Source organism: Capsella rubella, unplaced genomic scaffold (assembly GCF_000375325.1).
Source record: "Capsella rubella cultivar Monte Gargano unplaced genomic scaffold, Caprub1_0 scaffold_2, whole genome shotgun sequence".
NCBI classification, from domain to species: domain Eukaryota; kingdom Viridiplantae; phylum Streptophyta; class Magnoliopsida; order Brassicales; family Brassicaceae; genus Capsella; species Capsella rubella.
In genome coordinates, this window is record NW_006238922.1 from 10,595,099 (window position 1) to 10,621,595 (window position 26,497).

The 26,497-nt window shown below is 35.2% G+C and overlaps 5 protein-coding genes across 5 annotated transcripts; 4 read left to right on the plus strand and 1 right to left on the minus strand.

Annotated features, from left to right (window-relative positions):
- Positions 1-1,355: 1,355 nt before the first annotated feature.
- Positions 1,356-7,643, minus strand: LOC17895346 (ABC transporter G family member 25). Its single transcript, XM_006301478.2, has 4 exons — positions 7,198-7,643; positions 6,225-7,065; positions 2,370-2,707; positions 1,356-2,258 (listed from the first exon to the last, which is right to left on the minus strand). Exons 1-4 carry the CDS (start codon positions 7,318-7,320, stop codon positions 1,587-1,589), a joined length of 1,974 nt encoding a protein of 657 aa, XP_006301540.2. The 5' UTR covers positions 7,321-7,643; the 3' UTR covers positions 1,356-1,586.
- Positions 7,644-13,065: 5,422 nt separating this feature from the next.
- Positions 13,066-14,032, plus strand: LOC17894794. Its single transcript, XM_006302731.2, has one exon. The coding sequence runs from the start codon at positions 13,154-13,156 to the stop codon at positions 13,820-13,822; it is 669 nt and encodes a 222-aa protein (XP_006302793.1). The 5' UTR covers positions 13,066-13,153; the 3' UTR covers positions 13,823-14,032.
- A 4,328-nt stretch (positions 14,033-18,360) lies between these two features.
- On the plus strand, positions 18,361-20,729 carry LOC17895109 (receptor homology region, transmembrane domain- and RING domain-containing protein 2). The gene is made up of 4 exons (XM_006302199.2): positions 18,361-18,845; positions 19,017-19,247; positions 19,378-19,785; positions 19,880-20,729. The coding sequence occupies exons 1-4, from the start codon at positions 18,725-18,727 to the stop codon at positions 20,458-20,460; spliced, it is 1,341 nt and encodes a 446-aa protein (XP_006302261.1). The 5' UTR covers positions 18,361-18,724; the 3' UTR covers positions 20,461-20,729.
- A 248-nt stretch (positions 20,730-20,977) lies between these two features.
- On the plus strand, positions 20,978-23,153 carry LOC17895957 (alpha-(1,4)-fucosyltransferase). The gene is made up of 3 exons (XM_006302278.2): positions 20,978-21,539; positions 22,199-22,372; positions 22,455-23,153. The coding sequence occupies exons 1-3, from the start codon at positions 21,063-21,065 to the stop codon at positions 23,019-23,021; spliced, it is 1,218 nt and encodes a 405-aa protein (XP_006302340.1). The 5' UTR covers positions 20,978-21,062; the 3' UTR covers positions 23,022-23,153.
- A 594-nt stretch (positions 23,154-23,747) lies between these two features.
- LOC17896578 (probable alkaline/neutral invertase F) lies at positions 23,748-26,090 on the plus strand. The gene is made up of 4 exons (XM_023788239.1): positions 23,748-24,122; positions 24,267-24,698; positions 24,839-25,397; positions 25,797-26,090. The coding sequence occupies exons 1-4, from the start codon at positions 23,748-23,750 to the stop codon at positions 26,087-26,089; spliced, it is 1,659 nt and encodes a 552-aa protein (XP_023644007.1). The 3' UTR covers position 26,090.
- Positions 26,091-26,497: the final 407 nt, after the last annotated feature.

Consider the following 26,497-nt stretch of genomic DNA (forward strand, 5'->3'; position numbering starts at 1 on the left):
AATATAAAGTAAATTATACTAATATGTTAAATTTAAAAATTGTTCCATATGAAAAACAAAAAAATATATAAAACATAAAATCAGAAAATATATATAATAGTATATAAATGATCATTAGGAGATACATAAAGTACGACAAATCCAAAAAAGGAAAACGTAAAACAAAAAAATAATAAATTCTGACAATATATAAAGAGATAATGTAAACAACTAAAAATACAACAATCCGCCCGAAACCCACAAATCATGTTCAAATTTCATGCCAACATATAAAAAGGCCCAAAATATTAACATCTAGATCTATATTTGGTAAAAACCCTAATAGCACACGTTTCTCAATGATTCTCAATCGCACTTCCACTTTACGCTCACACTTCGACTTATACTATACACACTTAATTTCTCAACAACTAATGAAGCTAAAACAAAATAGTTTTTCTATACAAACACAATGTAAGTTTTAAGAAAGTAAAATATGGTAAAGTGAAAAAAATAAGTAGAAAATAAAATACGAACCAATTACTCATAAACAACATAATAAACTCCCGCACGTAGCGCGGGCAACCGACTAGTTAAAATAATTGAATAGAAAAAAAATCAAATTAAAAAAAATTATAGTTTTTAATGTATTTATTGCTTTAGCTTAAATTAGATTTCTGTTATTTATTGTTATATATCACTTATCAGTTTCTTAGGAAAATAAAGTTTTGTTTCAACAAAAAAAAAAAAAATGATTTTTTGTTAATTGAAAAGTAAACTTGTGAATTAAATCTCAATTATTCTATATTTGAGAACTGAATTTCTTTATTAATTAGTCTTTGAATAAGACCAACTCCAATGGTAAATCTTTTAACAAGTATGTTGGTAATATTCTAATTACAAAAAGTACAAAAATTGAAACTAAAAACTTATGTAAAATTTATCTTTCCAATGGTAAAGTTTTTAATAAGTTACAAAACACTACATTTTAAATAATCAGAAAATTTGTTTCATTTTTTCTTTTTTTCCTCCACTCAATCATAAATGGACACATGTATTTAAGAAACTATTTCAAAAATTCTTAGCAAGAACTATTTCTTAGCTTATTACATATTTTTGATTTATTTTTTCTCTTTTTAATTCTTAAAAATTTGCTAAAAAACTTGCATTGGAGTTGCTCTAAGGGTGCTTTGGATATACTCAGCCCAATTGTTGATACATCAGAGTAAAAACAGTAAAACCATCCAATACATTAGCTTTAAAGAAGCCCATGGGGCATTCAAAACTCAACTTTTCAATCAACCAAGACAAATAAGTATTTTAGTCTATATCACAATTCACAACTAATTTAGAGAGAAGAAAACAAAAACTTGTAATAGGTGAAATATACATTTTATTATAAATCAACTAAAAATACTTTTGTCATTTTCATTTTCACATGTTAAGAACTTGAAGAACCATCGAACAAATTAAACCCCGCCTAAAACCCCCGTCGCCAAATCGCAAAATTACAACTAGCGACCGCTTAATAATATTCAGAATTAAAAGCCTAATAAAAATTAAATTTACCCACTCATTATTTATTTCCCCTCTCTCACTTTTTTACTTCAATGTTTAATACGCCTCAAAGCTAGATACGCCAATACTCTGTACCCAACAAACATCAAGAACAAAACGCCAACGCTCGTCCATAGACCAATGTCTCCAATCACTTCCTCCTCCACAAACCTGCATCCAGTTGTTGTCGCCGCACCCTTCGAGTCGCATCCAAACATTCGCAATATCTCTTCACTACTTCCGTACTGGATCGCCACTAGAAGACGGTAACAATAAAACGTCGTTGAAACGTATTTCATCCAAACCATCCCGAGTGGGACTTTGTTGACGTAGTAACCACCGGTTAAGACAAACGCTAGCATTGTCACGGTCACGATTGTAGACGCTTTCTTAGCGTCCATGATCGCTGCACCAAGGGCAAGTCCCAGTCCCTGTGAAGCTAAAACGTATAGTAAGAGCACGGAGAGGGTGAGGAGGAACGGGACAGCTCCGGGGCGTAGACCGACCATCCAGTAAGTTAATGTCAAGAACGCTGCCGGAAGAACGAGCTCCATGGATAGCGATCCGAGCACATGTGCCATGAAGTATGAAGAGAGTGTGTACATACCAGACGCGCGTTCTCGAGTGAAAATGGCGCGTTCTTGCGGAAACGTGAAGACCGCGTTAAATGATGGAAGTACACCCCAAAAGATGGATATGAAGAAGAGTAGACCAAGTCGGTCCTGTAACGATAACAACATTGTTATTATAGGAATAACACCATGGTTAAATAAATAATGTTTGCCTAATTTTTTTTGGTTAAATATGTGATTAATAATGGTTTGATAACTTACATGTAAGTCTCGGTAATCAGAGTGCCACCACATGAGGCCACAGAGAACAGAAGCCGCAACGACTTGGAAAACACGAAGTGCGTCGAAAGATTCGTGACGCCGTTCTTTCAAAAGTCTGTGGAGGAGAATGCAGAGTTGGCTAAACCATGTCGTGATACCAGCAATTAGTCCACCCGCGTTTACTCGCGTTTTCACAAAACGTGAGTTCTCTAGAGGAGGATGTGATGCTTCGATGCAAGCTTTGACTTGTGGGGCTAGCAATGTGTCATAAGCCGTGGCCAGCGTTTGTCTCACGTTTGGCCTTTCCCGTTCCGTTACACCGTCGCTCTGACAAACTCCTGCAGTAGTATTAAAAGATCAATCAGTACTAAAGACTTGTGACACTAGCATTTTACAATGACTAGTCGGACAAAAATACAAAAATATCCTAGCGGTTTAGTATTAATTAATCTACCAATCTAATTATAATTATATAGTACTAAATGAAAAAGAACCACTGAAGTAATCATCCAAATAGGCGAAAGTTAATTGGCTAATTAATTAGATGACTATCCTAATTACAAAAAGAAAAAGACAATTCAAAGTGGGTTTGAACCGAACAGAGGTGAGATCGAATCAACCAATCGTGTTCTTCGAACCGACCAAACAAATATATTTAAACAGGTTTTGACACTATGTTGGACCCATTATTTTATTAATCTAACAAAAGCAAACATCTTTAAATTTAATAAAATCGACTAAACTAATAAGTAATGGAGATCTGATTTGCAGTAAAGCTGACCAATCAAGGTGGAGAGGCGAGAGAGTCCACCCAAGAAAGCATAAGGTCGCCACTACGATTCTTAATTTTTAGCTTCTTCATCGATGCCAAAAAATTTAAAATCGAAAAGACTTGACTCTTAAGCATCAAATAATCTTATTTGAATTTTTTTAAAAACTTTTCCTAAGATAAGCTTATGCTACATAATGTGAATTATGTGATTCCTAACACGTGTTAAGCTTTTCTTACGAGGATCATCAAAATGGGATTAGAATTTATAATCGTGGTGGGAAACAAAAGTTAGAGAGAAAGTCAATAAATAAATGAACAATGCATAGTCAAATACTAGACAAGTGTAATCATCAAATGTCATAAGCCATCTTTTTGACAAAAAAGCAATAATTTTGGAAAAGAAAAATTTAATTCTGTTGTTCTTTTCTTTCAATTTGATCAATAAGTTAGGGCAAGTGGAGTTTACTGTTGTAATTTGACGTTGAAAGCAATAGCTAACAGCTCCTCATCATGGAAGAAAAACAAAAATATTTGATATTTCTTTCTAATAACGAAAGATAACTAGTCAAAAAAGATTCTTGTCTTAGTAGATATATCATGTGAGTATTCACTTTCTATACACATGGAACATCACATACATGCACAAGCACAATTACATATTATATAGCTATATACTCATGAAATAGATGAATGGTGATCATGTAAGATGCATGGTTGGTTCAATAAAATGAAACTTTTTTTTTTCTTTTCCCAAAAACAATAATTCAAAGAAATATGTGAAGCATATGGTTCGTGGAGACAAAGAACTTAATACCCACCAAAATTATTAAATTAAGGTCAATAGTACTACTGTGTTGTATATATGGCATCGTGCGCAACAGACTATTTATATATATGTGCCAATCTTTATTCCCCCCATCTTATTAATGCCTTCTTACTCTACCTATGGCGTCACCAAAATATGCATACCATGTGCATTACATATACATACACACATTTGTGTGAAAAGTTGCCCTAATTAAGACATACCTAACACACAGAAATGAATAGTCAACGACGAAGACATGAGATTTTGTTTTGTCTTGGGTAACATCATTAGAGTCATTTAACACTAAATTGACAATCCCCAAAAAAAACATTAAAATCAGCATGCGTATATATGTTTATGTGTATGATGCATGTCCCTAGCTAGCTACAGCCTACATATACGGACCATGATCATGATGAACTATATGCATATGATCATCAGCATACGTACCAATTACTGAATGACCAAACGGACATAAGTTTGGTCCACATTTGTTAAAATCATATAAATGCCTAAAACGTCAAAACACTCGTACCACTATTGGGTACTTGCTACCTTGTTTCGGAATAAGCAAAGGACGAACTGGAATTTAAACTAACGTGACCTACGGATATGTCTCCTATAGATTTTAAAATCGTAAATAAATTTCCTTATCTATTTCCTATGTGAAATTATGGATAAAGCAAATAAAAACATTGAAACCAGGTTAAGAGTAAGTACATGGACTTGGTTCCAATTCCCAAAGCATACATAGAGTTATTGCTTCGATGAGGATCGAGGGGAGGAGAGTACGTGAACACCATGCGCTAAGCTGCGAGACTATGATTGGGTTACCATAGGCGGTTAGCCAGTAAAGTAAAAGTTTCAAGAATCAAGGATTGTTTTGGAAAATACGAAAGCGCAGACAACTAAAAACCACGCGCTTCATATTACGTGCTGAGCTCAAATGCCACTCCCCACACATAAGAAATGAAAAAGAATAAAATGAAAAAAAGTAGAGAAAGAGTGTTGTGAGAAGACTGCTTTTGATTAAAAAGAATGTAAAAAAAGGATTGATGTTGTTTGTTTTTTTTTTTTTAAAGAGAATAAGAATTATTGGGAAAAGCAGGAAAAAAAAAGATAAGAGATAAAACGAAAAAGCTTTTTGGATAGTGCAATTTGGAAAAAAGAAGAACTAATTTTTGTGAAAAAAGTTGGATAAAGAGGAAACAGAAAACACAATGGCCATGGCTATAAACCCATACGTCATCTTCTTCTTGTAACCCGTTTGACACGTGTTGTTTTCCTCTAAACCCATAAGAACTAAGTTGAAGATCATTTTCTTTTTTCTATCATTTTTGGAAAAAAAAACACAAAAAAGCATGGTTTTAAATAGTGTAAATGTGTAATGCGATAAGGTGTTATATTATAAAAGTAGAGAGGAACAATATTTTTATAATGCATATGCCAAAATTTTAGACCCTAAAAATCATACTCGAACAAAGAGAAAGAAAGACATAACACGTATCCCAAAATGCCCATAATTATTAACACCAAAAAAGCCACCCTCTATTATCACCTTTCTTTATAAAGGAAAAAAAAAGACTTTAGAATAAACAATCAGTATCTTTTTATAAAAAAGGATGCTACATAAATCACTTTAACATTATTATTGCTGTTAACCAGTTAATCTAGTACAAGAACCGTAATAATGTAATAATAGCTAATTAGCTAAAGATTAACACTAGCTAGTTCAACTCCTAACACACACACCAAAGCCAAAGCGATATAAACAAACAAAACCAGTAAATTAAATTGAAAAATAAGAGCCACCACGACGACCAGTGTCAACGAGGGACACATCAAAGGGGAAGCTTTGGACTAGTTGTATACTAGTTCTCATCGTACGTCGGCTATAACGATCATAAATATGCATTTATTACTCTCTCTCTCTTTTTTTGGGGTCGATCTGTTATTTTCATAGTATTTTTCTACACAAAATATCTACCCCTTCCCACATGAGAGTGTTATTATCATGCATGGTTTCAAAATCAAAAAGATCCATATTATACGTATAAGAATACACGTATAATTATGATTTCTTTTTCTTTCTTCCTTATCTTATCATCAGTCAATTTCATGTAAGAATACTTACTTTCACGGAAATCATATATAAAACGGGACTCATAGGTCTAATCACAGAATAATAATAAAACTATATGTTATTAAGTTAATTATCGTGTTACGTTAATAAAGAAATGTAATTTTAAAATCGGATTTGAAACGGGAAACGTACCGTTAGCAAGATCGAGTAAGAAATCAGCAGGATTCATAGGAAACGCCGGGGAGAACCCGACGGAGTCGAAGTAAGCCATGGCGTCTCTTCCTTTGCCGACGAACAAACACTTGCCTTCACTCAAAAGAAGCACAGTGTCAAACATCTGAAACACACGGCTCGAAGGCTGATGAATCGACGTGACCACCGTCTTCCCTTTCCCATGAGCCAATCCACCAAGGGTCTGGACAAGCCTTAGAGCAGCCGTTGCATCAAGACCCGAGGTTGGCTCATCAAGAACCAAAAGACTCGGGTTTATTAGCAGTTCATGAGCTATACTCACTCGCTTCCTCTCTCCACCAGAGATCCCTCTTATGAAAGTGTTCCCAACGACTGTGTTCTCACATTTCGTTAGACCCAGCTCGGATATAACCGACTCTGCGGCTCTGATCTTATCGTCTCTGGTTAGACTCTGTGGGAGACGAAGCAAGGCCACGAATACTAAGGTTTCACGTACGGTTAAGTGAGGGTAGAGAAGATCGTCTTGTGCTACAAATCCGGTGCGTTTTAATGTTTGTTTCGTTATTTTACCATCGTTTATGAGTATTTTTCCGGTGAGGTTTGATCCATGGAGTCTCCCTGCGACTGCGTTTAGTAGCGTTGATTTACCACTTCCCGATGGTCCAAGAACGGCCATAAACTCTCCCGGTGATATCATTCCGGTGACTCCATGAAGTATCGTCCTCTCCTCCGTCGATCTCGTCTCATCGGACGGTTGGTGTTTTTGTCCAAATAGTTTTTTGAAATTACAAGAATCGTTACTCATGCTAGGGATCTTGACTCGGTAACACACATCGACGAACTGATTCAAGAAACCAAACAAAAAGAAAAAAGAGTCAAGAACAGAGTCAAAACAAGTCAACAACGAATCAGTGTTTTTTTTTTGTATAATCTGAAAATTTGAGTTTAGTGATGTTTGTTTGTGTGTTAAAACCTTGAGGGTGATTGGGAAACAAGGAGATGATAACGAGCAAGGCTGATCACGAGGATCTTGAGAGAGACGAGGAGATGAATCTGGACCGTTCATTTGATTTTCAACGCCGTCAAAACCTGACATTACTCCTCCTTTGTAAACTCTAGACGGAAAATATAAACGGAGTTAAAGAGAGAGAGAGAGGTATGATTTATGATGATGAAGCGAAACGGAGAGAGCCGAAGAAGATTGTCCGGGAGGGGCTGAGATTGTGAGAGCTGTATTTAAGGAGAAGAAGTGGGACGTGAAGCAAGTGGGTGCCACGTCAGCATTATAATGTTCATTGAGAAAATAACACGTGGCAGAACGCATCATGCCAGCTGGCGACTCTAAAGAGAAATATAAAGTGTGTTTTAATTTTGTTTCCTAATCTTTTATTTCCTTTTCTGCTTTGTAGTGTAATTAGCCACTTTAACTTCAACTTTTTTTCCCAGCTTTTTTTTTTTTCTCTTAAATTTCTTGCCAGCCTTTTTATTAATTTTGTCCAGATTGTTATTGTTTTTTTTTTCTTTTTCATTTTTCTCGAATATACTTATCTCCTTTCTACAGAATTTCAATTAGTGTTTTCCACTCTTAATTGTCAAATTGAGAATCCACCTGATATTTTTTTTTTCTTTTTGGAAAAAAGCAAAGTCATATTTGGAAGGCTATCATTTATCATGACAATTGTCTAAATACTTTAACTTTATTATGTGCTAACATGTGTTAAATATTGTCTTTTTATATAATTAATTTGGTAAATTACTTACACAATGTGTGGCCATAATTAGTTTTAAAATAAATATTTATCTATTTTTAAAAATTATTTTAACTTTTTAGATGATATGTAATTTTAAGAGTTAAATATTTCAATTTTCTAATATATAAAATGCAAACCTCCAAAACCATTAATTCTTAGTGTAAATTAACATTGTCTGTCTAAGATATTTGTTCACTTTAAAAACTCCAATACACTTTAGTATTATATAAAAGTAAAATTAATTATGTGCAATAAATAATTTAAAACTATCTAATTATATCATTGTCTAAAAATTATAGAATGCAAAAGTCTCAAATCATTAACTCTTTGTGTAACTTAGCAAATTAATGTCTCTCTTAAAAATACTTTTTTAACTTTTAAAACTCTATACTTTAATATAAAAAATCTCAGTTGTATAAAATTAAATCATGTGCATCATATTATTTTATGGTTTGCTTTATTCTTATTGACTATTTATGTGTTAAAGTTGTTAATTATGATTTATTTTATCATAAAGATATAACATAAATTTATTATAATTTATTTTTTAATGAGTATTGAGCTTCTTCTCTATTTAATTAAAAATAACAGTGTTGAAATTAATTAAATTTATGTACATTGTGCTTTTAGTTAATTACAGTTATTTACTATTAATAGTGAAGAAAGCATTTAGGAGGAAACTTTTTTTTTATATAGATATTTACATAAAATATAAGTTAAGTTTCTGATATTCAATATTTATTTACATTAATTTATTTTAAAATTTAGAAAAATAAATTTAAAGGCTTTAGATGGCGCAACTAAATGTGTATATTTTACAATATATATTTCACTGCAAATGTGTTTTGGTCATCTTTCTCTTTCGTCACTTCATTATATAGACGGCTAGATGCATGTATATACATTGTGCTGGCTCTTTTTTTATTTTCATGATGTCTTTCTACAAAATGTTGAATCGAACCACACTCTTTTTCGTATAGGTAAGATTCGTATGGACTACTACTCATGTTTTTCTGTAATACTATAAATTTACACCGTGTTAATATTGGGGATGTTTCAATTAAACTACATAATTTTTATTTGTTGTTATTCCATTAAATTTGTAGTGAACATAAAATGAGAAATATTCAAAATAATTTAAGATTTATTTTTTATGTCTTGGAAATAAAATGTTGCCACGTTGATTCTATGCAGCTACCGAAATTTAACTTTTTATTTTAAAGATCTGAAGAAGAAGAAGAAAACATTTATAAAACGTGTAACAGTGAAACGAAATTTTCGAATATGACAACCACAAATTTACACGTCAGAACTTAACTCGATGTTTACAAGTTCGTGAGTCAGATCGAATGAAAGAAACTTATCGATCGATAAGAGCCGAATGTTCCTTTAGACCGCTCGATCAATTCAAATATGGTATACGTACGAAGATGTAACTCGATCATCATGAAAAAGATATGCACACACAAAAATAAGAGATAGCTGTATAAATATTCTGCGTGGCTCAATATGACAAAGCATGTGTCATAGCTGTCTTGCGAATAACCTTTTTTTTGTATATATATAACCAGCCTCCCTTTTTTCTTGTGTGGGTTAGCATTTTGTAATAAAACTATATGTATGGTCGTCATACTAATTAATCGATATTTGGTATTGATGTATACGAGTAACGAAATGTATATTCTATTCGTGTAAACATTGTATCTTATGATTAAGTGAAGAAGACGTGCTTTTACGGGTATGTACGCACGGTGGTGCGTTTTAGAGCCGTCACGACATCGTTTTAAAGACCGTTCTCATATTCTTTGATATTGGAAAAAATATCCCTTATTTGCGTCTCGCCATTGCCGTTGACCATGACGTGACTGTATATAATTGTACAAAATAACTCTATAAAAAAAGTCAAAGTGTGTATAGATATGAAAACTAAAAACAGATTTCTTGGGATCACAAGCTAGTCCTTTCGTCAGAGAGACCAATCACACACACAAAAAAAAAAAAAAAAAAAAAAAACGAATGGCTTAGATCAGTTTTTAGTTCAGCAGTTTCAACGATGGATCCCACTACTCTAAAGTGACGACGGCGACGCGTGTCGCTCGCACGTGATGACCCACTCAAACTCAACAACACATTGTAATAAACCTTTCTTTTCTCAAACTTAGATCCAAATGCTTTGTGTCATTCATGATTCATCATCAAACTCTATCTCTAAGTAGAGGTTGTGTACGTGACTGCTTAACTAGATTCTCCTTTCTTCGAAGATGGGTTTTGTTTAACTACTTCAGACCACTACCTTCAACGACGGCGCGTGCATTGACGTAACGTTATGTGTTATTTATAAGAAAAAAAATTAGAAGGTGAGAGAGTCTTTGGACCACATGATCCACTTATGGCCATGACGACCGAGACGATCCAGCATCTTCTTCTTCCATTTCTCTTTTTCTGAACTACACTTTATTAATATGATGACAATTACGTCACGGCACAATTTATATAAATTGGTTTTTTGTAATTTTTTTTTTCTTTTTTCATATACGTTTTCTTAATTCGTTAAGTCTGTTTTACTCTCTCTACATTTACTGAATGTAATTAGTATTCGTTTGAAAAATTACAAAGAACAAACAAAAAAATGAGCCTCGTCTACGGTCTACTGGCCTCTGCCCATTTCTATTTCTGAATACAATTAGTTGTTAAGACGCAGTAGTTCATATCATTTAACTTTTCTGCAAATAAAGTAGTTGTCAGTTTGATTTTGTTCAAGTGTCTTAGTAATTAGTTTCCTTAAAAAATTTGGTTGGACTATCAATTTAAAAATTGGCATCCACAATAACAACAAAAAAGTATATAAAAAACAGTGAATCTCGCCCGCAACAATGTAATAACGAACGCACTAGAAAAAAAAAAAAATTTGGCTATGGAGCTCAAATAAAGAAGTATGAAGATGTTACCTCGATTCTCAAAAGACTCATTGAGCCCAAAACATAATAATTCTCTATATGAATCCTAAACCTTATACAACATATCTAGTATTCATATTACATATGTGAGAACGTTTGATATTAAAATAACTAGGCTATAACACCGAGCAATGATCTTTCAATCGCGACGATTTCATTGTTAAGCACGATTTCAGTGTTTCGGTCATGATTGATTTGTAAGATAAGTATAATCTACTACGAAAGATTTGGTAAAGACACTTTTATGTTAGCAAATAAGATGTGAAATAAAAGGGGTGTATGATATTAAAAAACAAATTGGATTGATATCTCATCATAATTTTATTTCAATAGTTTTAGTTTGTTCTTTATTTCTTTTTAGATTTAAATGAACTACAAAACAACATAAAACTTACAAATTTGACCTCATAGTAAATGATCAGTACTATATTCAACTTCCACAGTTTAAACTTAAAGAAAGTTAAAAGAGTGATTATTGGTAAAGTTTTAGAATTATAGTAAATTCGTTGGTTGTAGGATATATTTATAGTTTTACCAATCCGACACTTATTAGTTGTACATCATATGATTTTTTTAGCTAAATTTACCTTGCACAGTCATTTCATTCGATTTGATATGGCTAATTGGCTAAATGTAAGTATTCAACTAGAATATAACAAGATAAAATGTTTGGGACCAAAAACAAAACATTTTTTATAGAATTAAAAATATTGAGACTAAATCTTAAAGTTTCAGGAAAATGGGGCATGTATTTTGCAATAATAAATAGATTAAAGTTAAAAAGTAAGACAAAATCTTAAAAATTCACAAAAAGTGGAGCCTAATTACAATAAAACCTTTTTTATGGGGTCTAATTTTGAAACTAAAATTATATTTGAAAGGCTGAATACTTGGGTATATGTGGAGGGCCGGGCCTGATTGTACATAAGAAAGCTTTCACTAAAAACAAAACTTTGGCGGGTCATACAGAACATACAACGGACAAAAGTTTACAACTGATGGGGAAGAAAATAAAACAAATAATATAATGAATATATATTTTACGACCCAAATTTCACAAGGCCCATAAATTAGGGTCCATTAAATAATACATGCTACGTGGCACGTGCCATTAGCAACTAGCAACGGGACCTATCAGCTAATCATATACGAGTTGTTGTGTAGTAATCTAGTCAGAGTTAATTAGAGACTCATCAGAGGCGGCTTAAAACTGTTTTGGGTTCTATTTAAATATTGGGTTAACTAAGATGTCGTATTTGTATGTAGAGACTACATATGAACACTTCCAACTTATAAATTAGGACTACCCAACCACTAAACTAGCAAATTACTATGGTTGACTTACAAATGATACTAACAAATATTGTTTTGAATAAAAAGCACTATAATCACTATCCGTATTCACTGTCATATCACTAGCTAACACAAAACAAATAACGTTGGATAAACTAACTTATATAACCATATTTTGTGATGTTTGTTTTGCATACTAATCATAATTTTGACAAAAATGTTAGTTTGTAAGTTGTAACTAACTATGGTCTAATTATGCTATATCCCCTTTACTATGTAGAATTGTCAAATCAAATCTATAACTAGTTTTTGCTTTTGTTTTTTACTGACTCGTCGTATACTCGAGCGTAACTTTCAAAACAAATTGATAGTATCCTAATTAATGGAACTTAGAAAAGTTCATGTCCCATAGTGTCTATGTCGTTTTGATCTGTAACGTCTAAAAGCCCATCAATCCCATGGGGTCGCCACTCTCACTCTTAAATTTCATCTTTACTTGCATATTCAGAAGTTTCAACAAATAAAGCTAGTCGTTTCTTCATATCCACTAATACAAATATCATATTCATATCTACCAAAATCTAATCCTCTCTTCAAAGTTTCCGTGCGTCATTGTTTTCCCCTTACCTAAGATTTTCTTAATCCATGTTTTAACTAATAATTTCACTTGCAAGCGTATAAATAAATACTAGAGACAAAATAATACTAACTTAGATGTGATAATTATGTTTTGCCTTTTTTGTTATTATCAATATAGTAAGTATAATTAGTTGGAAATAAAATAGTATTAATTATTTAGACAATTTTGTCCTTATTTTTTCCACAGTTTATAAAGAAGTCTCAAGAGGAGACCAAACTGATAAAGGCCTAAATAAAAAAACAGAGTTTTCTCTCTGGATCACATTATCTCTTCTTCTTCTTCTTCCTCATGGATTCATCAAGAACTCGAAATGTATCTAAAAGATCCGATCCCGTTAACTTTCCGGCGAAGTCATCTCGGAGATCTTTATCTTCTTCTTCTTCTTTCTCATCCTTCTCCTCATGCTCATCTAACTCCCTTGTGTTTCCCGGCGACTCTCCTCTGAATTCTCCGGCGACTCCTCTCCGTCTCCTCGGTGTTCCTTTCTCATGGGAACAGCTACCCGGGAAACCTAAAGACTACTCTCATAGACTCAAAAGCTGTGGAAACGACGAATCTTCGAATCTATTACCCCTCCCTCCTCACCGGAGTGTTTCCTTTCCGGCCACGAAGAAAAACCCTAAATCTAACAGCTCCTGTAAGAAGCAAAGCTACCCTGTGACCGTGAGAGACCCCTTCGCAGCTGCGTTGTTGGAATGTTCCAAAGACGAAGGAACAAACAGTGGCGACGAGGAAGACGACGGTGTTGAAGAAGTAGATCGGAGGTTTCAAGAAAATTCCGGTGGTTCAAGCAAGGCTTTGTCTAAGAGCAGCATCGGGGACAGGTTTGGGTTAGTGAATCTCTACGGTTCTTGTCGGAGAACTTGTGCAGTTTCAGAGTCCATTGTTTATCTTCCAAGATCAAGAAAAGCTGCTCCGTACGATCATCATCTTCTTCTTCCACGTCGTCGCCGTTGATTGTTTCGTATTTTGGTGATTTACATTATATATTTTTTCTTGGTTTTATTATATTTTCTGTATAATTTTCTCTGAATGTGACATATTATGGGTTTGTGTGTTTTTTATTTTTGGTCTATAGATCGTAACACGAATGTATAATTTCGGGAACTTGTTTACTTGTAAGTTGTAACCAACCATGAATCCATATAAGCATATTCACTTACATAAGTATTTTAGTGTGATAACTTGTTAAAGACTTTAATTAATTATACAGTACTACAGTATAATATTCGCATTCAATTATTTAAACTTTGGTGGAACCAAGTTTGAAGGTTCTGTCATTGATCTCTAGCTAGTTTCCAATCCCATTCCATGTGAGAGCAAGCTAGGCTATACGTGCACATAAAAATACAAAGTAACATAACTCTGATTAACTTGTTATATACACTAGGATTTTAAACAAGGACACGAGTTTTGTACTGACATTTGATTTTGTTGTTTTTTACCATTTTGACAACGATGTTGTTTTATAGCATGCCTAGTAAATGATGTTATTTTAGCATGCCTAGGGACTTTGAGCTATGTTTTTGGTATTTTCATAGAGTTTTGGAAGTCTCTATAGAAGTGGATCTTTCATTATTGTTGTTAGCACAAGGCAATAATTTAAGAAGAAAAAAAAAAAACAAAGTTGTTGAGCCACCATGCATGTCTTTGCACCAAGTATTTTTCTTATACGTTTTTCACTAAATTATAAAATAAAATTTTCTTCTTAATTAGATGGAGTTTCAATCTTTATTTATTGTTAATAAAGACACTGTCTCGGCTTGTTTGGGGGTTATAAAATAGACTCCACCTTCCTATATTTGTGATATCAAAATGACTTCCCTGGAAAAAGAAAATAATTCCATTCGTACCACTAAACTACCAATCAATAATTTTGATTTAATTTTCATTATTTAGAGAAAGTGGATCGAAAAAAAAAAATTTGTAGTAAAATACAAAACAATTCAAATAATTGATAAGTTTTAAAATTAAAATCATTTATATACTAAGTATGTATAGATTACAGTGTATACAATCTGACGTAAAGTATAAAATTTGGTTTAAAACTGAACTATGAAAGGTGTGTGTATATATACAACACATTATCAGATTATGAAATAGCCATTTTTCAAAGTAATTTTGTTTACTCTTTGTATTGAAATAATTTTAGATATAATCATAGTCTCGATATAAGAAGAAAATGTTCATTTATTGAGAATTCATTTGTTACACATGTACTGTACATGAATTAGGCTTGTGCTGCTAACTTTGTGTGTGTGTGGTTGTAACGTTATATATGTGATTGAAGAACAGGGACCCCGAAGAAGTAAATAGTAGCAAGTACACTAATATATCAAATCTGCTCACTATGCAAGTATGCAGTGAAAAAATTGAAGTCCAATAGTCAAAAAGTTATCTAGTTTCGTATACTCAAAAATACTGTTTCTATATTTGAAATGCTTACGCAACTCTCATATGATGTAATATTTGAATAGTCATTGACATTTTATGTCCCACGCTGTAGTTAACATGTCTTGATCGTTCTTAAGAACATTTTACATCAAGTTGTTTGGTTTAGCGTACAAATTTAATAATATTAATTTATAGTTTTGGTTTTAAATTATAAGACTAAATGTGTCACGCAATTCAAACATGTCAAATTCTTCAGGCTAGGGAACTACTTGTATATTCCCTGAGGTTTTGTACCTGTTGTTGTCTTTTGTTTACTTAAGATTTGTGATACCAGTTTGAAACGTATTAGATACTAATACAGTATATGATAAAATACTCGCCACAGGATTGTTCCATTTTATCTTCTCTTTGTATTTTAAATACGTATTTGTATCATTATAATGTAAGGTCCGTAGTCAAGCTCGCAAACACGTCTACCTAGCAAATACAAAATACTAATTATATATTATTAACGCTTGTAAATATCACAGTCTGGTGCTACAAAAATTGAATATGAATAAATAAATAACAGTGAAATTTGCTATTGTGAGATATTTTTCTAAAAAAACGAATTGTGTTTTCGTTAGAACTAAGTAAGTATGGAGTAGGATCACCGAGAGGGATTAGTGGGGAGCCAAAAGAACCTAAAAAAACGTGGGACGATATTAATGATGACCTATTTCTAAGACTAACATAATTAGACACAAATTTAATATGAACATTTAGTACATTACATTACCTTTCATCATTGTCTGCTATGTATTCGCGTGTGTGCTTTTTACATTATTGACTTATATCTCAATATTATAATGCCAATTACTCTAAACATTAGTGATATATAGATCCCTAAATATTGAACACATTTTGGTTTATTTTGTATTGATCAGATTCTGAAGTATATTCAAATAAGTTGTAGTAACTAATAGATGTGAAAAAAAATATTCAGCAGCAGTGGCATATATATGTGTGTGGGCATGTGCATAATATAATAAATGAGAATTGGATGAGACAAGATGGACCGCTATAAGTGATTGAGATATGTAGCTAGCTTGCGACTAAAGACACCATTATCATCATGTCCTCCTCCTCTTTAGCACATGGAATAAACACAATATATACTTTATAAAGTTATAAATCTATGAAATATATATGGATCAAAGCATACGAAGCAGAGTCCAGTACTTATGCTATATGTAAACGCATCAAATCCAGAGAAAATTGCAGTTAAAATTCAGGATACTTGAGCGACAAACAAGCTGATAGTATTCTTTCTTCACTTAAAGAGTAATTTGCACAACATATGTAACATCATACGCCAATGACTATTTTAATGTAAAGTTCGTAAATCTTGAATTGCATACATTTACGAGGGGTGTGTGTCTGGGTAGTGGAGATAGTGGATAATAATCATATCGAAGCTAGGTCGGTTTCAGTCATCAATACTATACGGGTTTTGAATTCACCCCCAATTATTATGAAAAAGATTAGGCTATATGTACTAATACAAACAGAGTACATGTTTTCAATATTTAACATTATTATACTTAAGACATCACCATTCTTTCATATTTATATGTTGATTCATTTATTTATATTCTAGATAATAAGGATTTAGCTTTAAGAAAATGAGATATAAAAGGAACCTGAATATATATATCCCCACTGATATATGTAGTCATGGGGAGGATCCTGAACTTGACACTGCACACAACTACAATCGATTTTAGAGAGACATTTTCTAATTAACCACAACTAGACCTAGCTACCATAAACATACAATGCTGCATAGTGAAGAAGTGAACACAACTACAAGTCATTTTAGAGAGACATTTCATAACCACAACTAGACCTACCATGCATAGTGAACATAAGACACCAGAACTGCTTGACACTAGTCCACAACGACTTGATGTAAATCTACATCTCGTCGAAGACAAACTAAACAGTCATTGTAGTACATAAGGCAAACCAAGATAAGAAAAAAATATAATCAAAAATTACACATGTACAATCCAACATAGAGCATGCACGGATACTCAATCTCCCTGTTCATAATTGAGCCGGCTTTCCTTATTCAGTGCTATGGTTTCTTGTCGCAACTTCAAATCGTAATTTGAAACTCGAATTAAAAGCTCAATTAAGCTTAAGTGAGATTGTTTTGTTTTTTTTAAAATGGGCCTTGAGGATATAACATGCTGCAATTAAAGTATTCAGGGGCTTAGTTTAAGGCCGCCGTTAAGAAAAGACTTTAAACTAACCAAAAAAGAGGCCCGTTACACTGAAATCAACATTCATAATAAAGAATATAGTACAACTTAATATATTACAACTTGCAAGGTTTAAGAAACAAAAGTAACTCAATAATAATTATTTTTTGGGTGCAAAATGACTTAAAATTATTTTGCATACAAAACAAAACCTAACAATGACAAGATACGACTTATAAGCTAATTAATGTGTATCATTGGTTTTGGATAAGAATTTTTATTACAAATTAATATACTTATTATTTGATTTGATACCAAAGGGACCGTCATGTTCCGCTGTCTCCAAGAGTTAACGAACATCCACAAGTTATCTGTATAATTATTAGTTCAAAAATTATAAAAATACAAGTTTCCACATCTTTGGTTGACTGTTTGTTCGAGAAGAAAACATCAAACAAGAGATAAAGATCTAGTAACACCTTCTAGTTATAAAACTAATACTGCCCAAAAAAAAAACTAAAAAAAAAACTAATAATTGCCATTCTTTTATTTTAAATTATGTAACTTAACATGACAAACCTCAACATCTTTATAGTCTGTAAACAAAAAATTCAGAAATTTGACTAATAAGTTGTAAAAAAAGTGAATATATATAATTGTTTTGAAAGGATTAGAATTTTGAGATTAGATACAATTTGGGACGTTTTAAAACAATGAGTGGTAAAACCAAATGAATCAACAGATGACGGATCCACAAAACCAAAACCATGAGCTCATGACTCCACTTATTAAAACGTGTATTTGTGTTTTTTAAATAGATGATACTAGATGCTGACAAAGTAACCTAACAAAACCCGAATCGGAGAAATCCAGATAATAATACTATTACATAGAGACAGTTTTAGTAATAAAAAGTTTCCAAATCTCATCTCTTTTTCTCTCTCTATCTCTCTGTCGGCTCAAGAACCCTAAACATCTCCAGAAAACCAAAAGATCCTCCTCCTCTTCAACCTACCCCATTCTCGATCTGAGTCTTCTCGGGTGTTTTTTTTAAATTTGTTTCCTTGGTATGGTTTAGACTTTTGTGATTTAAATGGAAGCTGACGTGTCAATTTCCTAAACACCCTTATCGCCAAAATTTCCCAGAAACTAAACAGAACGAAACAATCGAAACTTTGGTCTTTGTTCGTCGATTTGTTGAAGGAGCACGGTAGGGACGATGAATCGTGCTTTGGTCCTACTTTTACACGTTTTCACTGTTTCTTCTTTAGCTTCTGCCAAAGTTATTCTCATGAGGAACAACATCACTCTCTCTTTTGATGACATCGAAGCTAATTTCGGTTAGTTTCTTACCTCTTTGATCCCTACCCTCCTCTGTTTTCGTATGCATCGATTCTAATTTGTCAGGGTTTTTGAATCTGTCTTTGGGTCAACGCACTTACTTTGAGGGTAATGATTGAAAAAGATGAGATTTTTAATATGTTTATTGCCAAATTTACCAATTTTTGCAGCTCCGTCAGTGAAGGGTACAGGTGAAATCGGAGTGGTTTATGTAGCTGAGCCTCTTGATGCATGTCAGAATCTGATGAATAAACCAGAACAGAGCTCTAATGGAACTTCCCCTTTTGTGTTGATTGTAAGAGGAGGCTGTAGTTTTGAAGATAAAGTGAGGAAAGCTCAGAGAGCTGGTTTTAAAGCTGCCATTATCTATGACAGTGAAGACCGCGGAACCTTGATAGCAAGTATGATCCATTCTTCTTTCGTTTCTCTGTTGATCCCCTATGATTCTAATTGCTCTGCTGGTTTTTTGTAGCTTCAACATTGGGCATGTTTAGTTCATGTTTACTGATATTTCTTGAGTTTTTTTATCAGTGGCAGGTAACTCAGGCGGTATAAAGATTCATGCGGTTTTCGTTACAAAAGAAACGGGAGAAGCGTTGAAGGAGTCTGCGGGGTTTCCCGATACGAAAGTTTGGTTGATTCCAAGTTTTGAGAACTCGGCCTGGTCAATCATGGCGGTTTCATTCATTTCATTGCTGGCAATGTCGGCTGTTCTCGCTACTTGTTTCTTTGTCCGTAGGCATCGGATTAGAAGGCGGACAGCATCTCGGTCCTCTCGAGTCCGTGAGTTCCACGGGATGAGCCGCCGCTTGGTGAAAGCAATGCCGACTCTTATATTCAGTTCGTTTCATGAAGACAACACTACTGCATTCACTTGTGCTATATGCCTGGAAGACTACAATGTCGGAGACAAGCTCAGGCTCCTGCCTTGCTGCCACAGTGAGTATCTATATTCTATACAACTGTAACTTGGAAACATTTGTTGGAACCAGCTAATAAATATATGTTTCTGCTTTTGGATGTGTGTTTTCAGAGTTTCATGCTGAGTGTGTTGACTCGTGGCTAACCTCTTGGAGAACTTTCTGCCCGGTGTGCAAACGAGATGCAAGAACGAGCACGGGCGAGCCTCCGGCTTCAGAGAGCACGCCATTGCTCTCATCCGCTGCATCGTCTTTCAACTCCTCCTCTCTGCATTCATCAGTCAGATCATCCGCACTACTGATTGGTCCATCCATAGGCTCATTACCCTCTTTCTCTCCCGCATACGCAAGCTCATCATATATCAGACAATCGTTCCAGTCTTCCTCTAACCGCCGGTCTCCTCCAATAAGCGTAAGTCGCAGCTCTGTTGATCTCAGGCAACAAGGAGCTTCTCCATCTCCATCACCTTCACAGAGATCATACATTTCTCATATGGCTTCTCCACAATCACTGGGTTACCCGACAATTTCCCCATTCAACACGAGATACATGTCATCGTACAGGCCTAGCCCGAGTAATGCGTCACCTGCATTGGCCGGTTCATCGAATTATCAATTCCATCCGCTACGTTACAGTGAATCAGCCGGAACTTTCTCTCCATACACCTCTGCAAACTCGCTTCCTGACTGCTAAATAACCAAACGGTCTTGGTTCAGGTCATATAAGATTATTTTCTTTTGCATTTGAGTTTTTACTACGAAACGTACGAGTGCTGTTTGTGTGTGTAACGGTGCATTATATAGTCTTTTGGTTGAGATGAACATCTTTCGGGTTTAGGTTAGAGATTTTAATACTTCCACAATACACAAACTCGGTTCCTTTGTAGAAATATGAGCTTATGTATATATACGTTTCTCTTCTTGTTGCTGTTCCACAGTATACAAACTCGGTTTTGTATGTCATGATTCTTTTCTTTTCCTTATAACAACTCTAGCTGTTACCACGAGTTCACCAACATACATCTTTGTGATACCACAAGATTCATAGTGCCGTATTCCTGTGAACATTGTAGAACAGGCCCAATAGAGAGTTCATGTTAATGATATTAATTAGGCCCAATAGTGAGTCCATTTTCTAAAAACGACATCGTTTAGTTGATTTATGTAATTTGGTAACTGGGACCAAGTAGACGAAAAGAAACTGAAGTGAATGAAAACTCAATCCCACCGTTTGGCCGGACTTTTCTCCTCCGGCGTCGTTGAGGATCTCCGGTGGTTTGGAGAATCATTCTCACCATGCCGATGAGGCACCTCAACGCAATAGTGGTGTTACTTATGATGTTCTTTACTCTCTTAATCCTCTCTTTCACAGGCATTTTAGAATTCCCATCTGCCTCAACTTCGATCGAGCATTCGATAGACCCGGGATCGAAATTACCTGATTCAACATCGGATCCATTCAGTGATGTCCTCGTAGCTTTTAAAAAATGGGACTTTAAAGTGGGTTGTACTCGGTTCAGGGAGAATCATAAGGATTTGATCCGGGGCAATGTTAGTTCGGGTTCTTTACAAGTATCTGGTGGTGGGCTGGGTTGTGGTAAGCTTGAGATGGAGCACGTTAAGGTTTTGGTGAAAGGGTGGACTTGGATTCCGGATAATTTGGAAAATTTATATTCTTGTCGATGTGGGATGACTTGTTTGTGGACTAAATCACCGGTTTTGGTCGATTCACCTGATGCTTTGTTGTTTGAGACAACAACTCCTCCTCTACAGGTAAATTACTTGTTTGATTGGTGATTAGTTTATAGATTTGGATGATTAGGACAGGTAATATCACACTTTCTCTTTTGTTTACCCCAAATTGGATGTAATCTTGTAATGTCAGCTGCATTCTAGCTCTTAAGTGGTGTGTTTAGGTTCTCAATGCTTGGAATAGCTGTGGATTAGTCTCAATAGCTACACTTCAGTTGATCTGAGTGTGGTCTCATGTCTGAGTTTGAAGCTTTTGAGTATTATGGTAGGGTTGACCATTGAGTGTTTATGGTGTTTTCAAATGAAGCTACTAGAGAAAATCTTTTGGTTTTGGGATTCACTCAAAGATAAACGAAAGTGTGCACAAAAATTTCTTGTTTCAGTCCGGTTATCACGACTGCCTATATGGTTCAAGAATTTTGGCTTAGAAACTTTGTGTACTGCTGTTCTTGTCTTGGCCAATTTCTGTTCCGACTTGCGAAACTTGCTTGATACTAATTTGGAGCGGCTTGTGCATTCATTTTGGAAATTGGGAGATAGATTTGGATGTTCAGGGCAAATTAAAATCTCAGAGCCTTTTATTTCCCATGAAATATGATGTCTGGATCCTTGAGTGTCATTATAGTGATCTTTCAGTTATTGGATTCCGATGATGCTGAGTTGCTTACTTTTTTCCTTAGAGACATGTTGGAGATCCGCTCCGTGTGTACATGGAGTTAGAGGCCGGAAGAAAACGCTCAGGCCGTGAAGATATATTCATCAGCTACCATGCCAAAGACGATGTCCAAACAACCTATGCTGGTGCGCTCTTTCATAATAACAGAAACTATCACATCTCTCCACATAAAAATAATGTAACTAACCTTTTCAACTCCAATTCCATACGGTTCTTCTTTCATTTTTTCGCTTTTTAATTCGATTGATTGTATTTCACAGGATATTCTAGTGTATTGGTCTTCCTCAAGATGCCTCCCTCACAGAGATCGCCTCGCAAAGAGCTTACTCGATTTGATTCCGCAACATTCCTTTGGTAAGTGTCTAAACAATGTCGGAGGCTTGGACTCAGCGCTCTCTATGTATCCAGAATGTGTTGCCGAGTCCAACGCTGAGCCAAAATGGTACGATCACCTCCACTGCGCTATGTCACACTACAAGTTCGTCCTTGCAATCGAAAACACAGTCACTGAATCATACGTTACCGAGAAGCTTTTCTATGCGCTCGACTCGGGCTCTGTTCCGATATATTTTGGAGCCCCTAACGTGCAAGACTTTGTCCCTCCGCATTCTGTGATCGACGGTACCAAGTTCGGCTCGATGCAGGAATTGGCAGCTTACGTGAAACGCCTAGGTGATGATCCTGTAGCTTACTCAGAGTACCACGCGTGGAGGCGGTGTGGACTAGTGGGGAATTACGCGAAAACCCGTGCAGTGAGTCTCGATACGTTGCCGTGTCGGTTGTGCGAAGAGATTAGCAGAAGAGGCGGGAAGAAAGCCGGAGTTTGACAAATCCACCGGTGGTTTTACATGTGTGAGATTGTTACATTTAGAGTGTTTCTGTAAATGTTATCTCATCTGCTCACATCATAAAAGTAAATTCAATCAAAAATTGAAATCTTTCAAAATATCTAGATCTTAGACATGGGTATTCAAAATTATATCAAAAATTCAGAACATTGTCACATTTTCAAATCTTAGGAAAAAGAAAGATAAATTTAATGATAGTTAAATACTAAAATATAATAAATACTTATTTTGCGAAAAAGAAGAAGATAAGTTCCTTCTTGTAAATATAGCAAACAGAAATAAAAAATTGATATACACAAACGTGTAAGTCATAAAATAATTTGATACTTTTACATCAAATTACATACATTTGTCTTCTTTTAACAGCTTTGTAAAGAAAATATGAGATCAGATTTTTAAGCTAATCATACTGAATTTTCTATAAAATCACCATAAATAAAACATAACAAATATACACAAGAAGTTCATAAAAAGAAAGAAAGAAAATAGAAATGGACAATAACAAAGATATGCTGAGATATATTTCTATCCGCGACAAAGCCTACGCTCCAATGAACACGTTTTGACAGCTTCCAATATCTTTCTCTATACATATGGGTTTCTTCTCTTAACGTCAATTTTTTTTTTCCTTCTCTCTTGAGCGTTCTTCGTGTATCACCGATGGACCGACCAAAGAAACGGGACGTGCTACGAGCTGTGAATTCGATGAGCTGTCTATCGGAAAATGGCGAGAAAAAGGGAGCAGAACGGATCCGAGCAGTGAACTCGGTGTGTTCGATATCGGAAATGACGGATGAACACCTACTGACTCGGATGCTAGACCGACCAAGACTTAAACTCGAACGGAAAAAGTCATTCGATGAGACGTCTTTAAGCCTTTACGACAGTGCACATTCATTAGACGGTAGGTCTGGTTGGGATACGCCTGTTTTCTCCATGAAAGACTCGTTAGACCCTAACCCAATGGTCACAGAAGCTTGGGAGGCTCTGTGTCGGTCTCAGGTCTACTTCCGGGGTAAACCAGTAGGAACCATTGCAGCTTACGATCCTGCTTCCGAGGATGCCTTGAACTATGACCAGGTACATTATTTTGTGTTTGTTTTTCAGATTTACAGCCGATGGTTACACTATTCTAAATATTGGGGGAGTAGTGGAACGTTTTGGCCTAACTAAATCAAACATAAATGTTTTGTCTCATTACAATAATTGTTGTCTATTTGTAAGGTGTTCGTACGAGATTTTGTACCGAGCGCTCTAGCATTTCTGATGAAAGGAGAGTCCGAAATTGTGAAGAACTTTCTCCTGAAGACGCTTCATATCCAGGGGCAAGACAAAAGAATCGACAGGTTCAAGCTTGGTGATGGTGCAATGCCAGCGAGCTTCAAAGTTCTCCATAACCCTATCAAGGAGACTGATACCATCATTGCTGACTTTGGAGAGAGTGCCATTGGGAGAGTGGCTCCTGTTGACTCTGGCTTCTGGTGGATCATTCTCCTCCGAGCTTATACTAAGTCTACAGGAGACCTTTCTTTAGCCGAGAGACCTGAGTGCCAAAAGGGAATGAGACTTATTCTCTCTTTGTGTCTCTCTGAGGGCTTTGATACGTTTCCGACTTTGCTTTGCGCTGACGGTTGCTCCATGATTGATCGGAGAATGGTAAAACTCGCTTACATCCTCTTGCCTATGTCATTTCATAAATCCAAGAAACGAACACGTTTAAGTATAGTGACCTTCTTTTCAGAATCTTTGAAGTTTGAAGTCATACAAGCTATTGTAAACTTGATGTTCTATTGCAGGGAGTTTATGGGTACCCGATCGAGATCCAAGCCCTCTTCTTCATGGCTCTTCGTTCTGCACTCTCTATGCTGAAACACGATTCCGAGGGAAAAGAGTTGATGGACAAGATTGTGAAGCGGCTGCACGCGCTGAGCTTCCACATGAGAAGCTACTTTTGGCTCGACTTCCAGCAGCTCAATGACATTTACCGTTACAAGACAGAGGAATACTCACACACCGCAGTGAACAAGTTCAACGTCATCCCTGACTCTATCCCTGATTGGATCTTCGACTTCATGCCTCTCCGAGGTGGCTACTTCGTAGGAAACGTCAGTCCTGCCCACATGGATTTCAGATGGTTCGCATTGGGAAATTGTATCGCAGTTCTTTCCTCCTTGGCCACTCCTGAGCAGTCCAATGCCATCATGGATCTGATTGAGGCCCGGTGGGAGGAGCTGGTCGGAGAGATGCCTTTGAAGATATGTTATCCGGCTATGGAGAGCCACGAGTGGCGGATTGTCACAGGTTGTGACCCTAAGAACACAAGGTGGAGTTACCACAACGGAGGCTCATGGCCAGGTGAGTTGCCTTCTTTTACAAGTCATTGATATATGAGATAACATAATTGATTGAGAATATGTTTTTTGTCAACCACTTTCAAAGACTTTAAATATATAGTAACATGAGCAAAAAAAATGAAAGAAAGATAATATATGCAAGACATGAGTGATTGAAAAATATTGTACTCCTTATAATATACTACATATAGTAGAATTGGGAATCCGATGCCTCTTGGGATTATATTGCCGTCAATGAGAAAAAAGAAAAAAAAAAACTAGCCTAGTAGAATATGTTTTTCATAATGTTTTGTTTTATTCTTCTAAACACACATTTGATTATTAGTGTTTTTTTTTTCGTTTGGGATAATCATTAAACTAATATTGTTGTCTCTCATGTGGGGTGATATGCAAAATGAAGTGCTCCTATGGTTGCTAACGGCGGCCAGCATAAAGACAGGAAGACCACAAATAGCAAGACGGGCAATAGACTTAGCGGAGGCACGGCTGTTGAAAGATGGATGGCCGGAGTACTACGACGGGAAGTCGGGAAGGTTCATCGGAAAACAAGCTAGAAAATTTCAGACATGGTCGACCGCTGGCTATTTAGTAGCCAAGATGATGATGGATGATCCAACGCATGTAGGAATGATCTCAATGGAAGAAGAGAAACATATGAAACCTCTTCTTAAAAGATCTTCTTCTTGGACTTGATGTGCGTCTTCTTTTTTTTGTCTTGTTATTTACTGTAGCCCTTTCATAATTACCATTGACAAACCACAAAAATATTCTTTAACACCCCAAAGTTAATTTTATGTGGAAATTTCAACTATGGTTGTCTTGACTTGAGACCACTTTGGTACTAATACGGACCACCAGGTAAATAAGGGATGGGTGTGTAGTAGGAGCCATTGACTATTGACCATTGACCAATCAAATTCTCTTCTTACAAGACACAATCCGAAAGGAACAAATTAGAAAAATAGACGACTAAATATAAAACAGAATACGACCATTCGATTAATATCATGTACGTCTGTAAACCCCACACTTGCAGACTTGCAGTAATATTTTGGGTACTTTTACTAAGTCAAACACAATAAAATCGCATGTAACTAAAGA

Excerpts from the sequence above, each read along its gene's own strand:
- LOC17896578 (XM_023788239.1), top strand. The coding sequence starts at position 23,748 with ATGAGCTGTCTATCGGAAAATGGCGAGAAAAAGGGAGCAGAACGGATC. Across the intron at positions 24,123-24,266 it reads ATGCCTTGAACTATGACCAG|GTGTTCGTACGAGATTTTGT; the intron begins GTACATTATTTT and ends TCTATTTGTAAG. Across the intron at positions 25,398-25,796 it reads CAACGGAGGCTCATGGCCAG|TGCTCCTATGGTTGCTAACG; the intron begins GTGAGTTGCCTT and ends TGCAAAATGAAG.
- LOC17894794 (XM_006302731.2), top strand. The coding sequence starts at position 13,154 with ATGGATTCATCAAGAACTCGAAATGTATCTAAAAGATCCGATCCCGTT.
- LOC17895109 (XM_006302199.2), top strand. The coding sequence starts at position 18,725 with ATGAATCGTGCTTTGGTCCTACTTTTACACGTTTTCACTGTTTCTTCT. Across the intron at positions 18,846-19,016 it reads TGACATCGAAGCTAATTTCG|CTCCGTCAGTGAAGGGTACA; the intron begins GTTAGTTTCTTA and ends CAATTTTTGCAG. Across the intron at positions 19,786-19,879 it reads GCTCCTGCCTTGCTGCCACA|AGTTTCATGCTGAGTGTGTT; the intron begins GTGAGTATCTAT and ends GTGTGTTTTCAG.
- LOC17895346 (XM_006301478.2), bottom strand. The coding sequence starts at position 7,320 with ATGTCAGGTTTTGACGGCGTTGAAAATCAAATGAACGGTCCAGATTCA. Across the intron at positions 2,708-6,224 it reads CTTACTCGATCTTGCTAACG|GAGTTTGTCAGAGCGACGGT; the intron begins GTACGTTTCCCG and ends ATACTACTGCAG. Across the intron at positions 2,259-2,369 it reads CTGATTACCGAGACTTACAT|GACCGACTTGGTCTACTCTT; the intron begins GTAAGTTATCAA and ends TTATCGTTACAG.
- LOC17895957 (XM_006302278.2), top strand. The coding sequence starts at position 21,063 with ATGCCGATGAGGCACCTCAACGCAATAGTGGTGTTACTTATGATGTTC. Across the intron at positions 21,540-22,198 it reads CAACAACTCCTCCTCTACAG|AGACATGTTGGAGATCCGCT; the intron begins GTAAATTACTTG and ends TTTTTTCCTTAG. Across the intron at positions 22,373-22,454 it reads TCTCTCCACATAAAAATAAT|GATATTCTAGTGTATTGGTC; the intron begins GTAACTAACCTT and ends TGTATTTCACAG.